The following is a 17,252-nucleotide window of genomic DNA, read 5'->3' as shown; positions in this document are numbered from 1 at the left end:
AATTATATTTATGTTACCTGTATAGATAATAGTGGAATATGTGGAATATCTTTTTGTTTTTTCATTTGTATGACACTGTTTTTGATTAAAAATCAATAAAGAATTAAAAAAAAAATAAATAAATAAAATAAAATCTTCCAAATTGAAATAAATCCTTCAAAGCTATTGCTGCAATTGATGAGGATGAAAACTGTGACACTTTAAATCACAGGTGTCAAACTCGAGGCCCGCGGGGCAAATCCAGCCCACCTGGTCATTTTATGCGGCCCGCAGTCCAATGCCCCCAGTGTTACCTTGTGGCCGGCTCCCTCCTCCTCACAGCCGTAGTGTGCTGCTCACGCGTCCCGCACCTCATCCAGAAGCATTCCCTCTGATGTTGCGATGTCAGAGAGAAGGCTTCCGGTTCAAGTGCAGGACGCACGAGGAGCCGCTACACGCGGTTCCATGCACACTACGGCTGTGAGGAGGAGGGAGCTGGCCACAAGGTAACACTGGGGGTATTGGATCACGAGCCGCATTAAATGGCCAAATTGGAGCCGGCCAGAAGGCTAGACACTCGTCAGAGGGAGGCACAGCATGGAGAGAGGGAGACAACAAAGGTAGGGGGAATGATTTTATTTTCAAGAGCGGTTGAAGTAAAAACAGAAATGGTGGGGGCAGAATTAAGTTCGTGTTGACGCGGGTTCTCTGAGGCAGCATGGCGAAACGCATCAGAACCCGTTGAACCCCTGCATTAAAAGCTAAGTCTGTTTTGAAGTTGAGCATTTAAATAGACAAAAAGTATTTTAAAAAGAGCAAAAAAAGTGAGATACTTATAGATACTACAGGGACCAGTGCAATGATTGAGAATTTAGCCGTATCAGTAGTGGGCTAAAAAATTTTGCTTACCCAGAGGTCTGTTTCATAAGCTAAAAATGGTTTTATGAGCACTGAGAAGTGTTAGAAAGTGTGTATCTTTTGCACTGCTCAGGAAGAAATACATTTGTTTCTTTTTTTCTGGGGGTTGTACTGCAAGCAGAATCTCGAATCTTAGGGTGTGTTTTTTTAATATATTAGTACTTTTAGTTTTTGGTCCCGCATTTGCATAGGGGTTATCTGTGTTCTGGTAGGAATGAATGTTGAGAAGCATACAGTGTGTTTTGTGTAGTTTAATTTTGTGGTTAATCATTACCATTATGTGTTAATAAGATTATATTGTGTGTGTATATATGAAAAATGAATGGAAAAAATTGTGTTATAATTAGTATTATTATGGGGGCGGATATTGGTCGGGGTCTAGCCTGCGACTTACCCTGTGTTTTGGATTTCGGCCTCTTAATGTGATTGAGTTTGACACCCCTGCTTTAAATAGTTGTTTCTATCAACTTCTTTACAATACAATGCTGTTTGTAATTTCCCTGCTTCTTTATAAAACCAATGCAAGAAAGCTATGGCTAAATGGCTGCATGTCATAACCACTGTTCCCTCTAAGCTGAGTGGGAATCTTCCACCACATTGCTGCCAGTGGGGGGAGATGGGGTGTTTTAATATTCTGTTTTCAATTGCTAGGGACAGACATTCCCTGGAGTCTTGCAGAACTTGCCTGTTCATCACTATTGAAAGTGTAATAGTGAAATAGCACCCCCAACTGGCAACACTGTAAGTGGAGGACTGCCGTTCAGCTTAGACTAGTGGTCTCAAACTCAAACCCTTTGCAGGGCCACATTGTAGATCTGTAGGTACTTGGAGGGCCTCAGAAAAAAATAGTTAATGTCTTATTAAAGAAATGACAATTTTGCATGAGGTAAAACTCTTTATAGTTTATAAATCTTTCCTTTTGGCTAAGTCTTAATAATAATATTGTAATTTATAGCTAAAGAGACATATGATCAAGAAACTGTTTTATTTTACTTTTGTGATTATGATAAACATAAGGAGGGCCTCAAATAGTACCTGGCGGGCTGCATGTGGCCCCCGGGCCGCGAGTTTGAGACCACTGGCTTAGAGGAAACAAAGCTTAGATTAGGGTCTAACATATTCTACAATGCAACAAATTCCTTCAAGTTGTTTTTCGTATTTGCTAATACCAAAAAAATATCATCCAAAAATCTTCTCATAGATTTATAGAATCAAAATATGGTGAAAAATATATAGAGGCTTCTTCAGTGTCAGCCTATAGATAGGGCTGCTGAAGCAGCCATGGCTAAGTCATGAATTTATACAAAAATGTTCGTGAGAGGTTGAAGGCTTGAATGTTATTGATATTTAAGAGTGAAGGAATTTTTTTGTGCCAAAAACATCTGTGAGGTTGGACAGTTATGATTTTTGTTGCAGGAACCTCCACCCCTGATTCAGCCAAGTGAAACATGATCATGTTGGGAGGTTGCTTGAAAACCACACTCTGATGAAGATATTTAAAATAAGCTCTTGTGACTAGGAAAAGCGTATACAAAAAAACTGCAAAGAAGGACCAATGAAGTCCATTTTAAATTTAAAAGCTGGAATTACCATCTGATGATCTGATCTACCTCGTATATTAAAAACAGAATATAGTATACTATAAAATATCCACACACACTACTCCTCAGTACTCAACCTTAATTGGGCCATCAGAAAGTGGGTATATGTGAATTAAAATGTATCCAATACCTTCCCCTTATATCCTCACAGATCTATTTGCAATTTTTATAATTTTAAATAAATTAAAATATGCACTTATCGTAAAGTCGATTCTTGAATTTCAAACAGGAAATTATCATTCTGACATAGCAATGGCAGCATCTGTAGCTTTCCTCCGTTCCACTCCTATTGAGGAAATCTGCAAAGCTGCTACTTGGTCCTCAGTTCACACTTTTACATCTCATTATTGTCTGGATGCATTCTCCAGAAGGGATGGTCACTTCGGCCAATCTGTATTACAAAATTTGTTTTCTTAATGGCCAACCTTCCCTCCATCCCTCTTTTTGTTAGCTTAGAGGTCACCCATCAGTCAAGAATAGCTGCCTGCTTGTCCTGGGATAAAGCACAGTTACTTACCGTAACAGGTGTTATCCAGGGACAGCAGGCAGATATTCTTGCGTCCCACCCACCTCCCCGGGTTGGCTTCTTAGCTGGCTTATACTAACTGAGGGACCGCGCGCCTCTGTCGGGCGGGAAGGCACTCGCGCGTGCGCGGTGCGGCCGAGCTAGAACTTTCTAAAAAGTTCTTAGAGTGCAATCACTCTAAAATTGTCCGTACCGGGGCTCCGTCGGTGCCGTCACCCATCAGTCAAGAATATCTGCCTGCTGTCCCTGGATAACACCTGTTACGGTAAGTAACTGTGCTGTTTTGCTCTGCTGCCTCAGGAAAGATATCCCTATAGAAGAGCCTAAAATACGTAGTATTAGCTTGAAGAAAATCCAATAAACTCTTTCACTACATTGCACACTCTTAGCACATGTTCTGTCAATATGGCAGTGGCATCTAATGAATGCAATTTTATATGGTCAGCTAGTTCTGTTCAATCAATCACATCACACTAATGATGTCCAATTTATTTAAAAAATGTATATACTGTTTAAAACTAAACGGTTTACAAAATTTACATACACAGTATTTAAAATGAACATATAATAAAACAAATGCATAGTGAAAAACATAAAAAAATAAACATAAAAACAATTTTCGAGAGATACCATAATATGGATAAACAGATCATGCATAGTTCATCAACTTTGTCAGGAGTACCTAAAAAAAGGCATCAACAAAAAGTTGCGTTAAGGAGGGTGAGGAAGGAAATTTGGTACAAGAAAGAAATGATTTGCAGGAAAAAATTGAAAAAGGTGAACTGCTATTTTGGAAGATTCCCTTTCTGAAGTAAAAGAAAGGGCAACTTTATTAGTATCTTTTGTATTTGAGCAAGATCTGAACTCTGTGATGAAACTTTACTTCCGTAACTCATTAGTGACATTTGTTGGGGAAAGGATCTGGATATATCCAGATGTTTCAAAAACTACACAAGATCGCAGGAAAGAATTTCTTGTTAAGCGAGATGAAGCGAAAAAATTGGGGGCTTCTTTCTTACTGGTGTATCCATGTAAATGTTTGATTCGATATTTGGGGGTTAAGTACACCTTTTTTCTGCCTTCACAATTATGTGCCTTTCTAGACCTTAAAAAGATTTCTAGTGATTTATGAGCTTACTTAATTTGTATTTTGCTTAAGGAATCCCCTCCATGGGTATATTGGATCTCCCCCGTTAATGGTGGTCTAAGAAAGAGAATATAGATAATTTTTCAATTATAATTTCCTATGCATTATGTATTATTTCTGGTTTTCTGTAACAAGTGTATTACTTGTATAATGTTTATAAATTTGATTTAAAAAAAAAAAAAGTTGCGTCTTTAGTAATTTTCTAAAGCTACCCTTTTCACAACACTTGAACCATGGGGTATGACAGTTTCCAACTCAAATATCCAATGACATTCTTTTTAATTTATAATATGACCTTAATTTCTACTTTCCTTTTTTTTCTGTTCAAAATTTTTATTGAATTTTGTAATAGAAATACAAAGAAATATAAACATAAATAAAATATAAAACAACCATATGTTATTAAACTAGTTAACTAAATTCTACTAACTGAGGTATCAGTACACATAAAACTAATGAATCAGAAGATGTAATATAGGAAGAAAGTAAAGAAAGAGAGAAGGAATGAAAGGAAACAGGAATAGATGGATAGATGCGGAGTGGTCAGGTAGGAGAGTGAGATTGCATAAATCGATAAAGATATAGCCATGGGAGTTTTTTGGCAGAAACTTGAGAGGAGAATCTAGAAATTCTAGAGATATGAAGTTTTTCGGTAGCATATTCTTCATGTTTATGATATAGGCACAATGAGTTCCACCAGAAAGTGTAGTCCAAGAGAGATGCCGATTTCCAATTTTTTAGGATATGCATGAGGGCGGTAGCGAACACTGTATCAATCAGTTTCTGAGGGCATTCTGAATTGGCAAAGCAGGGGTGTTGAAAGCGAAGTATGACCATGTCAAAAGTAAGATCATAGTCACACAATATATTTCTACTTTCCTATTCTGTACTGTAAATAATTCATCAGCAAATGTCAACCATGATGTGTTTGTATCTGAGCCAATGTGTTATAAGTAGGTCTACATTTTTATTAACATTTTAAGAACATAAGCAGTGACTCTGCTAGGTCAGACCAGAGGTCCATCATGCCCAGTAGTCCGCTCGCGCGGCGGCCTATCAGGTCCAGAAACCTGTATTTAACCCTCTATCTATACCCTTCTATCCCCTTTTCCTTCAGAAAATTGTCCAAACCCTTCTTGAATTCCAATACCGTACCCTGTCCTATCACGCCCTCTGGAAGCGCATTCCAGGTGTCCACCACCCGTTGGGTGAAGAAGAACTTCCTAGCATTGGTTCTGAATCTGTCCTCTTTTAATTTTTCTGAATGCCCTTCGTTCTTGTAGTTTTCGAAAGTTTGAAGAATCTGTCCCTCTCCACTTTCTCTATGCCCTTCATGATCTTGTAAGTCTCTATCATATCCCCTCTAAGTCTCCGCTTCTCCAGGGAAAAGAGCCCCAGTTTCTCCAGTCCTTCAGTGTATGAAAGGTTTTCCATACCTTTTATCAAACGTGTCGCTCTCTTCTGAACCCTCTCGAGTATCGCCATATCCTTCTTTAGGTACGGCGCAATTAATCACACAATTAAATTTGTGATTAAAGGTGGGGCATAACCAGCAGTCCATTTTTGCTGTAAACTTCTTTGAATTGAACTTTATTCAAGGAAAGCACAATATCAAGTGGTTACGATAAGAAATATGTTTTATTTATCTGGTAAACTACTCAAGTGATGTCTGACAAGGTTTGTAACTGTGACCATTGTTAATGCCATTCTTCTCTTCTTCTTGTAGAACATTGAGCTCAGAGTGGAAGTTGAAAGCCTGAAGAAGGAACTTCAGGGCACACGGACCTTTCTTGACAAGACCTGGTGAGATATTGTAGTTTCCATTAAAAATTTCTTCAACTTTTACAGGTACAAAAGTTGAGGTATATTGTTTGGCTTGATTTTCCTTTCCAGTTCTGTGTCTGAAACTTTCCTAACCCCACTCACTGCTGTTAATAAAAGAGGGGTGGGTTCAAACAAAATGCCACAGATTGTCATTCATTAGTGCTAAGAATTTTACCCTGGTTAAACCTCACCTTCTCCCCTTTATAACACAGCCAGTTTAGTGGCAGTCTTTGGTAGGGGCACCACATACCAAGGCTTCCTTCAGGGACCAACATACGTAAACATGAATTTCACATGTTGGTGTCTCCGTAGTTGGTACTCAGTGCCACAGGGTCTATGAACTGTGCCTCTGTAATAATTTTGGCCCTGGGGTAGGGGTTGAATCCAGAGCCTTGGACTAGAATCTCTCACACGGCTAGTCATACCTCTCCGCATGTGTTGAAGGAAAGGATGAAAAACTAGGTTTAAGAGTCTGCCCAGTGAGAAAGTCATTTGTGATATGGGAGAAATCCATCTACAAGTGAAATGCCGTCCAGAGTTTAAAGATTTTAGTCAGACAGTTGTTTGACAAAGAAAGCACACCTGTCTCATACAGGGCATTCATGTATATCCTGTTTCTGTGTAGTTTGATCTATGTTGGTTGAAAAAAGGAAACTAGCCACCACTAAAGGTCGGTTTATAAAGGACTCTGATTTGCCATACAGTCGCATAACTTTCTAATCCTCTTCAAGGACGCTGACCTTGCCTGTTGCTGCCTGATATTTTTTCCATGTGCTTAAATCATATTGGACTTGATGTACCTCTGGTAGGGCCTTTGAACAATTTTCAGCAAAATCTTAGATATGGAGTCAAATGAATACAAATATTTGTATCCTATATTTGGAAACAAAAGCAGAGAGGACCCACACATTTTCAGCATTATCATCCTCGTTGTAATGTGCATTACCCTGTTATTCTTATATAGTAACATAGTAGATGACGGCAGATAAAGACCCGAATGGTCCATCCAGTCTGCCCAACCTGATTCAATTTAAATTTTTAAATTTTTTCTTCTTAGCTATTTCTGGGCAAGAATCCAAAGCTCTACCCAGTACTGTGCTTGGGTTCCTACTGCTGAAATCTCTGTTAAAACCTACTCCAGCCCATCTACACCCTCCCAGCCATTGAAGCCCTCCCCAGCCCACCCTCCACCAAATGGCCATATACAGACACAGACCATGCAAGTCTGTCCAGTACTGGTCTTAGTTCAATTTTTAATATTATTTTCTGATTCTAATATTATTTTCTGATTCTTCTTCAGATTAATGGAGTTGCTCTTCCGACCTCAGCAAAATCTTGAATAAAGTGAATGCAGAACACAGATTATGTTCACACCATAATGTCAGCATAAAATAGGGGCAAGAAGCTAAAAATGTCTGCTGATATTCATATTGTAATCACTGTTTCCTCTAAGCCAGGGGTGTCAAAGTCCCTCCTCGAGGGCCGCAATCTAGTCAGGTTTTCAGGATTTCCCCAATGAATATGCATGAGATCTGTTTGCCTGCACTGCTTTCATTGTATGCTAATAGATCTCATGCATATTCATTGGGGAAATCCTGAAAACAAGCTGAGTAGGAGTCATCCACCTAAAATTCTGCCACTGGGGGGTGCTGTTTAACTGTCACATTTTCATTAATGAGGGACAGGTAATCTCCAGGGAACCTGCCTGTCCCTAGTGATTGAAAATACAGTATTGAAGCACCCCCCCCCCCACACACACACACACACATACACACTGGCAGCAATGCAATTGGAGGACTTCTACTCAGCTTAGAGCAGGGATCTCAAAGTCCCTCCTGGAGGGCCACAATCCAGTCGGGTTTTCAGGATTTCCCCAATGAATATGCATGAGATCTATGTGCATACACTGCTTTCCATGCATATTTATTAGGGAAATTCTGAAAACCCGACTGGATTGCGGCCCTCAAGGAGGGACTTTGAGACCCCTGGTTTAGAAGGAACAGTCATCAATTGATTAAAGAAGTCTTTTACCATATGAAGGTCTCTGTCAAATTTCCACATTTTGCTTAATGGTGGTCATGGAGAAATGGTTCACAGAGAATCATGACAGGGATACAGATCATACAGTTATACCAGACTATAATCTATTCATGAAGGACAGGGTAGGAAGGAGGAGAAGTGATATTGTTGGGTGACACAATAATTGACACCTAGTAATAAGACATGCCAAAACCAAATTATAATATGCACTCTAGATGCTATTGTGTAAATCAAATCTCATGCAATTCTGGGTTCTAACTCCTTAACTATATTTTTACTCGAATCTAAACTAGAGCGTGAAAGATTTTATTTACATGAATATAATGGGACTATGTGTACAAAAGAATAAGACAAATAATTAGAATAGAAATGTCACAGAAGAAAAGTAAAATATCAGTTTAAAACTGTTAAAGTAAACACTGATCAAATATTACTGCATTTAAAACAAACACACAGCTCCCTAGACACAATATGTGTCATAATCTTGTTATCCAAAAGTGATTATAGATTTGACCATATAGCTTGCAAGTATTGCCAGTTTCATTCTTTGGGACGACTGAAGCAACAGATAGCAGTGATAATTCTGGTGTGCTCTAATGTTTGATCAGATCTAGCTGGAGATAAAAACCTTTAATGCTGATATCTTGTCATTGATAACAATCTGTTATCAGAAATGTCTGATGATCTGATAACATCACAGGTCTGTCTGACAGATTCTTACTTCTAGTGAAGGATATTCAAGGGTGTAATTATAACATATGCCAATGTCAGTGTATAATAGAAGCAATTTTATGTGCTTGAACAGAATGTAAAAGTACACAGATTTGTTTTTTTGTGTTATCTCGCACGGTCTCACTTAATGGTAAGTCCCTATTTGCATATTTGGCTCTCACAAAGACTTTGTGTACTACACTTCTGGGATAAATCCACTAAAATTTCATGGATTGTAAGATAGACCTGAGAGGGGCACTTACAGGTGGACAGAGAAGAGAAACAACTGTTTAGAGAGGAGGGGAAGGAGGGAGACATGAAGGACAAAGCACAAATTTTCAGCACCCAGCCCAATCAAATCCCTTTCTAAGAGTTTATTTGTAAGAGCATCGGCTTCCTTGTAAAAGTCCTCCATAATGGTACAACTACGACGTATCCTAAGAAACTGTCCAATAGGCAGAGCTTTCTTTTTATTTTTGAGGATGGCAACTCGTGTATTTTAAATACCAGTTATTCTTCTCCATTGCCTTGTGATGTACCTTGGTACTCAATCCAATATCAGTTTTCACGATTTCTGTGTCCAAAAAAGTAACTGTATTCAGATCCTAAGTACTGGTGAACTATACTGTATATGTATATCTTGAGAATTTAACCAAATTTTAAATGAGTCAAGCTGCCTATATTAAAAATACATCGATAAATCTGGTCCAGATCTTGATGTGTTGGAAAAATGATGATGTATGTAAGAATTGTTCTTCAAAGCAGTTCATGTAGAGATTTGCTTTACTGAGGGCTGCCATGGTACCCATGGTGACCCCCTGGCACTGCTGATAAAAATTGCCCTCAAACTGAAAGTAATTCCTTTTCTGTACCAAGTTTGTCAAAATCATAATAAATTCAGTTGGAGTTCTACAAGAGGTGCCCTTTCGTTGAAGAGTTTGTTGTACTACGTCTAAAGAAACCAGAATATCTGAAGTATCGATGTTAGTGTATGCAGTTTTGACCCCTCAGAATTTTTTGTTTGGCTATATATCATTTTAGCAATCAGAATACCCCAGTATCCACAAAAGGGATCTTTGAAGCAGCATGTACCGTATTTTCGCGGATATAACGGGCGCGTTATACGTGTTTTTACGTACCGCGCATACCCCTCGCGCGTTATATGCCTGAGCGCGGTATACAAAAGTTTTAAAACATAGTTCCCACCCCGCCCGACGCCCGATTCACCCCCCCAGCAGGACCGCTCGCACCCCCACCCCGAACGACCGCTCGCACGCGCTCCCACCCGCACCCGCATCCACGATCGGAGCAAGAGGGAGCCCAAGCCCTCTTGCCCGGCCGACTCCCCGATGTCCGATACATCCCCCCCCCCCGGCAGGACCACTCGCACCCCCACCCTGAAGGACCGCCGACTTCCCGACAATATCGGGCCAGAAGGGAGCCCAAACCCTCCTGGCCACGGCGACCCCCTAACCCCACCCCGCACTACATTACGGGCAGGAGGGATCCCAGGCCCTCCTGCTCTCGACGCAAACCCCCCTCCCCCCCAACGACCGCCCCCCCCAAGAACCTCCGACCGCCCCCCAGCCGACCCGCGATCCCCCTGGCGACCCCCACGACCCCCCCACCCCCCTTCCCCGTACCTTTGGTAGTTGGCCGGACAGACGGGAGCCAAACCCGCCTGTCCAGCAGGCAGCCAACGAAGGAATGAGGCCGGATTGGCCCATCCGTCCTAAAGCTCTGCCTACTGGTGGGGCCTAAGGCGCGTGGGCCAATCAGAATAGGCCCTGGAGCCTTAGGTCCCACCTGGGGGCGCGGCCTGAGGCACATGGGCCCAACCCGACCATGTGCCTCAGGCCGCGCCCCCAGGTGGGACCTAAGGCTCCAGGGCCTATTCTGATTGGCCCACGCGCCTTAGGCCCCACCAGTAGGCGGAGCTTTAGGATGGATGGGCCAATCCGGCCTCATTCCTTCGTTGGCTGCCTGCCGGACAGGCGGGTTTGGCTCCCGTCTGTCCGGCCAACTATCAAAGGTACGGGGAAGGGGGGTGGGGGGGTCGCCAGGGGGGGCGCGGGTCGGCTGGGGGAGCGGTCGGAGGTTCTTGGGGGGGGCGGTCGTTGGGGGGGAGGGGGGTTTGCGTCGAGGGCAGGAGGGCCTGGGATCCCTCCTGCCCGTAATGTAGTGCGGGGTGGGGTTAGGGGGTCACCGTGGCCAGGAGGGTTTGGGCTCCCTTCTGGCCCAACTACCAAAGGTACGGGGTGGGGGGGTCGTGGGGGTCGCCAGGGGGGTCGCGGGTCGGCTGGGAGGGCGGTCGGAGGTTCTTGGGGGGGCGGTCGTTGGGGGGAGGGGGGTTTGCGTCGAGGGCAGGAGGGCCTGGGATCCCTCCTGCCCGTAATGTAGTGCGGGGTGGGGTTAGGGGGTCGCCGTGGCCAGGAGGATTTGGGCTCCCTCCTGGCCCGATATTGTTGGGGAGTCGGCGGTCCTTCGGGGGGAGGGATGTATCGGACGTCGGGGGGGGCATCAGGCTTTCAGGATGGGGACAGACCTTCAAGGGGGGACAGTGCACGGAAGTCAGGGGGGGTAAACGGAGAGTCGGGACAGCGCACAGAAAGTCAGGGCGGGCGAAAGGAGCGTCGGGCAGCATGCGCGGTATACCCGTGAGCGCGGTATACCAAAGTTTTTGTACATAGCATCGTGATTTCTGCGCGCTATACCCGTGTGCGCGTTTTACACGGGTGCGCGTTATATCCGCGAAAATACGGTAGTTCTGCATACCTATCTCACTTAGGTAAAGCTGAGAGTCTGCTCTAATGGAAGAAAAGCCTCAGGTTTTATCGGCAGAGCTCAACTCAAACCACCACCACCACATCATTGGCAAAAAACTTCCATAGAGTGACAATCTGCTCAGGTTTAAAATTGGTTGAGGACAGAGATTTTTGTGCAAACTGAAATCACTGTGATTAAATTAAAGCAGTCTGTAATTCTGCCGATGTTTCATGGCATAAATCTAGCAAATCAGAAGAAATATTCATTTAAATTTAACACCACTTGTGAAACCAGCTTTGTAGTATACTGCATTGTTTGTCCTTGTTGCAAAGTGTACGTTGGTCAAACCTCTAGGCAATTGCGTTTATGCCTGAATGAGCATAGGAGTGCACTAAAAAGGCAAATTACACAAGCCCCAATGGTGCAGCACTGCCTGGATTTTAAACATGATTTTTTTGCAATTAAAGTGTTGTGTGCTAGATCACAGTTCTTCAACCGCCGGTCCACGGAGCGGTGTCGGTCCGCAGGAAATTTTTGCCGGTCCGCACAGGGCCGGCAAGATTGACTTACTTCAACTTCCTGCCGGTTCGCGCAGGGCCAGCAAGATCAACATCTGAAGTCTACTCTGCGCTGGGCCGGAGAGATCTTGGGGAGCCTCCGACATTGGCTTTCTCCCCTCTCTGCAGCTCTCCTTTACTTCCCAGCGCAGCGATTCACGAAGGCAGCCTCGGGGCTTTTGCTGAGTCGCAGCTGCCTCTGATGATGCAACTTCCTCTTTCCTCAGAGGCGGCGCGACCCAACAAAGGACCTGAGGCTGCCTTCCTGAATCGCTGCACTGGGAAGTAAGAAGAGCTGCTGGGAGGGGAGAAAGCCACTATCAGAAGCTGCTGGGCAAGGGAAAAAAAGGGCTGCTACTGGAGAGGGAGAAGGAGAAGGAGAGATGCTTCTGGGAGGAGAGGAGGGAAAGGAATCTGGGAAGCTGCTGGGCAAGGAAAAAAAGGGACAGCTGCTACTGGAGAGGGAGAAGGAGAGATGCTGCTGGGAGGGGAGTAGGGAAAGGAATCTGGGAAGCTGCTGGGCAAGGGAAAAAAGGGACAGCTGCTACTGGAGAGGGAGAAAGAGAGATGCTTCTGGGAGGGGAGGAGGGAAAGAAATCTGGGAAGCTATTGGACAAGGAAAAAAAGGGACAGCTGCTACTGGAGAGGGAGAAGGAGTGATTCTGCTGGGAGGGGAGGAGGGAAATGAATCTGGGAAGCTGCTGGGCAAGGGAAAAAAAAGGGACAGCTGCTACTGGACCTGGAGGGAAGGAGAAGGAGAGATGCTGCTGGGAGGGGAGGAGGGAAAGGAGTCTGGGAAGCTGCTGGGCAAGGGAAAAAAGGGACAGCTGCTACTGGAGAGGGAGAAGGAGAGATGCTGCTGGGAGGGGAGGAAGGGAAGAGAGTTACTGCTGGACAGGAGGAGGAGGGAAGGGAGAATGAAAAAAGGAAGGAAACAGCTGGCAGAGAGATTAGAGGAGGGGAAGGGGAGACACAGGCATGAGAAAGTAGAGAGATTGATGATAGGAAGGGGTCAGCAGAAAAATAAGCAGAGAGGGACAACGATGATAGATCTGGTGTAGGAGAGAGAAAAATGAAGAGAGCAATGAAGCTGGAATGAATCATGTAAAAAGGAGAGAGGGGTACAAGCTGGATGGAAAGGGGAGAGGGGCATAGAAAGAAGACAGATACCATATGGAAGGGGGAGAGGACAGACAGTGGATGGAAGGGGCAGATGCTGGATTGAAGAGACAGAGAGGGCAGACGCTGGAAGGAAGAGAGTGAAAAGAAGATTGAAAGCAGAAACCAGAGACGACAAAAGGTAGAAAAAAATAATTTTATTTCTATTTTGTGATTAGAATATATCAGATTTGAAATATATATCCTGCTAGAGCTGGTGTTAGACATAACTGGGGACTGCAAAACCCAGGAAGTGCTTCTTTAGCTTCCAGCTGGCTTAGGGCGCTCTCTGACCAGGGGGCAGTTGCCCTAGTTGCACTCCCCTAAAACTATTCCTGTCATGTGTGACTGCAGTATTCTGTTAGCATGATATTTCTGTGTAGCATTCTGTAATAATTTGGCTTGTTCAGTTTTCTTGATAGTAGAGGGGATATATGTGAAGGGGAGGGGAGACAGGGGTTTTGTTGATCCTTGCTCTGAATTATTTGTATTTATAAAATGACAATTGTACAGAATATTGTTTCTTTTTATACTTTAATAAAATACATTCAATATAAAATCATAACTGAGGCTTGTGTGGATGGGATCAGATGATTTGTGGGGACCGAGCTCGCAGAGATGGGGCGGAAACGGGGTTTTTAAATTTTAGTTCTAGTAATTTGCCGGTCCACAAAATAATTATTTTTTTTCTGCCGGTCCACGGGTGTAAAAAGGTTGAAGAACACTGTGCTAGATCATATACAACAGGTATCACGTGGAGGCAACAGACACATCTCCAGCAGAGAGAACAACGCTGGATGTTTGAATTGGACACTTCACCCCAAAAGGATTAAATACATGTTTAGATCGGTTTTATTTTTATTAATCCACACTCTATACAACAAGATATAGATACAATAATAAAGAGTAAAAAAGTATGACATTTTCTATTTTTCACTGCTAGTAGGATTAACACGCCCATTGAGTAATGATTGAGCCTGTTATCCAATGAGGAGAGGCCAGCACTCCCCCTGCTGTTGACATGGAGGGACGTGGTTGGCTGTTTCTCCTTTGAAAACTGAGACACTGAGGTTCAATATGTAGGACACTGGTGAGATCGTGAGCACAACGCTATAAGTAAGTAGACACCTTCAATAATGTTATCACATAAATATAAGAGGATAGAAAGTGATACATATTATTTAATTACCGTATTTGCCGGCGTATAAGACGACTGGGCGTATAAGACGACCCCCCAACTTTTACAGTTAAAATATAGAGTTTGTTATATACTCGCCGTATAAGACTACCCCTTCTTCCACACACCTTCTGCACAACAAATAAAATTTAAAAGAACATCAGAATTTATTTCAACAATTTTAATTCAAATGTTTATGACATGCAGGTACTTAGCAGGAAAACTGTTACAAGGCTGTATATCATCAAACATGTACGGTAAACATTAAACTTAATTCACTAAAGCTGAATAGAACAATAAACCCATGGGAGCTGCCATGCTATTTGTTTTCTAAACTGTTAACCAAACTGAAACTGTCAATGATAAGAACATAAGAACATAAGAAGTTGCCTCCACTGGGTCAGACCGAGGTCCATCTCGCCCAGCGGTCCGCTCCCGCGGCGGCCCATCAGGTCTGCGACCTGTGAAGTGGTTTCTGACCACTTTTATAACCTACCTCAAGTTCTATCTGTACCCCTCTATCCCTTTATCCTCCAGGAACCTATCCAAACCCTTCTTGAACCCCTGTACAGAGTTCTGGCCTATCACTTCCTCCGGAAGCGCGTTCCATGTGTCCACCACCCTCTGCGTAAAAAAGAATTTTCTAGCATTTGTTCTAAACCTGTCCCCTTTCAATTTCTCCGAGTGACCCCTAGTGCTTGTGGCTCCCCTCAGTTTGAAGAATCTGTCCTTATTTACTCTCTCTATGCCCTTAAGGATTTTGAAGGTTTCTATCATGTCCCCTCTAAGTCTCCTCTTCTCCAGGGAGAACAGCCCCAGCATTTTTAACCTGTCAGCGTATGAAAAATTTTCCATACCATTTATTAGTTTAGTCGCCCTCCTCTGCACTCCCTCGAGTACCGCCATGTCCTTCTTGAGGTACGGTGACCAGTATTGAACACAGTACTCCAGGTGCGGGCGCACCATTGCGCGATACAGCGGCATGATGACTTCCTTCGTCCTGGTTGTAATACCTTTTTTGATGATGCCCAGCATTCTGTTTGCTTTCTTTGAGGCTGTCGCACATTGCGCCGATGGTTTCAGTGATGTGTCGACCATCACCCCCAGGTCCCTTTCAAGGTTACTCACCCCTAGCAGTGTTCCCCCCATTTTGTAGCTGAACATCGGGTTCTTTTTCCCTACATGCATGACCTTGCATTTTTCTACGTTAAAACTCATTTGCCACTTTTTTGCCCCGTCTTCCAGTTTCGTTAGGTCCCTTTGCAGGTCTTCACAGTCTTCCGTGTTTCTAACCCTGCTGCAGAGTTTGGTGTCGAAGAAGGAAGGAAGATAACACATAGAGGGAGAGAGCAAGTGCCGGGCAAGTCCCTAGCAAGTTTGCTGGCATGACAGTTTCCCTTTAAAAGCCTTCAAAAGCCTCCTGTTCGTCATCTGATTCTAAAAGTTAATCAATGACATCTTGTGGTACAGTTGCAAGGCAGTCATCATATGGATCTGGTAATTCCGTATCAGATGGTGTGGCCTCAGCTTCCTCTTCATCGTTCCACAAGTAGTCGTCCTCCATACCATCTAATGAATTTGATATGCCACACTTCTTGAAAGACTTGATTACTGTTTGTGCATCAATGTCATTCCAGGCTTTTATGACAAATTGGCACAAAACGTTCAACTGTGGAGCACGCATGTTTCCTCCTTTTGTGTAAGACTTTTCGCCGCTAACCATCCATTCATTCCACTGTTCTCGAATGCGATCTTTAAACGGCTTGTTTAGGCACACATCCAGTGGCTGAACCAATGATGTCAATCCTGCAGGAATAACTGCCACATCTGTCTTTAGTCTTGCAAGCCTTTCCTTGGTGGTGGGAGTTAAATGAGCCCTGAACATATCCCACACAAGTAGACTTCGTTTTGCAATTAGACCACCTGGTCGTCTGCTCCATACATTATCCAGCCATAGTTTTACACCCTCTTCATCCATCCAGCCTTTTTCATTCACATGTACAAAACAACCAGCAGGGAACTTGAGTTTTGGCATTGTTTTCCTTTTAAAAATAATCATTGGTTTCAGTTTGTTGCCATCAGCTGTGCATGCTAGTACCACTGTAAAACTGGACTTCTCATGTCCTGTTGTTTTAATCAAAATAGTTTTTTCACCTTTTTAATGGACAGTTTTATTTCCAATCATATCAAAATTCATTGGAGTTTCATCCATATTTCCAATACTACTTAATGCGTAGCCATGTTTAGTGCGCAGTTTTATTATGTAGCGATGGAAACTCTCTACTTTGTTATCCAGATCTGCAGGTAATTTTTGGGCAATTTTTGTCTTCTGCCTTAGTACCATATTATGCCTTGCCATGAATCTACTACACCAGGATATAGTGGCCTTAAAATTGTTGCTGTGATCTGGGTTAGATTTGGCCCACTGAAGTGCAAACAATCGTATTTTGTTTCGTGTCACTACATTACCGTTTTGGCGATGCTCATTCACCATGTCTGCCACATGTTTCTCAAGTTCTGGCCAGTGTGCGATGCCTCTTCTTAATGCACACTTACCCCTTGGCATACTCTTCAATGCTTTTTCATTTGATTTCCAGTCCCGAACCATCTTTTCAGTTACTCCATAATGTCTTGCAGCAGCACAATTATTATGTTCCATGGCAAAGTTTACAACTTTAAGTTTAAAACTTGCTTCATATTTCGTTCTTTTTGCTGGGGCCATAATAGAGTTGATAGGGGTTTGACTGCTGGACATTTTCTATACTGTACTGTACAATGGTGAAGTACCGTACTGTGGTTGGCTGTATACAAACCTGTAAAATTGCAGGACATCAATGGGACAGGAGTG

General features: G+C 43.2%; 1 protein-coding gene across 2 annotated transcripts in view; it reads left to right on the top strand.

The window, feature by feature from the left end:
- Nucleotides 1-17,252, top strand: part of PDE4DIP (phosphodiesterase 4D interacting protein) — a 533,445-nt gene that overhangs the window by 122,412 nt on the left and 393,781 nt on the right. For both annotated transcript variants that reach the window (XM_033916500.1, XM_033916501.1), the window contains one exon: nt 5,898-5,974. In XM_033916500.1, the coding sequence (XP_033772391.1) occupies nt 5,898-5,974 (77 nt within the window). The remainder of the gene's footprint in view (nt 1-5,897; nt 5,975-17,252) is intronic.

This window comes from Geotrypetes seraphini, chromosome 12 (genome assembly GCF_902459505.1).
Source record: "Geotrypetes seraphini chromosome 12, aGeoSer1.1, whole genome shotgun sequence".
Classification (NCBI taxonomy): domain Eukaryota; kingdom Metazoa; phylum Chordata; class Amphibia; order Gymnophiona; family Dermophiidae; genus Geotrypetes; species Geotrypetes seraphini.
This window is presented reverse-complemented; position numbering and strand designations above follow the sequence as displayed.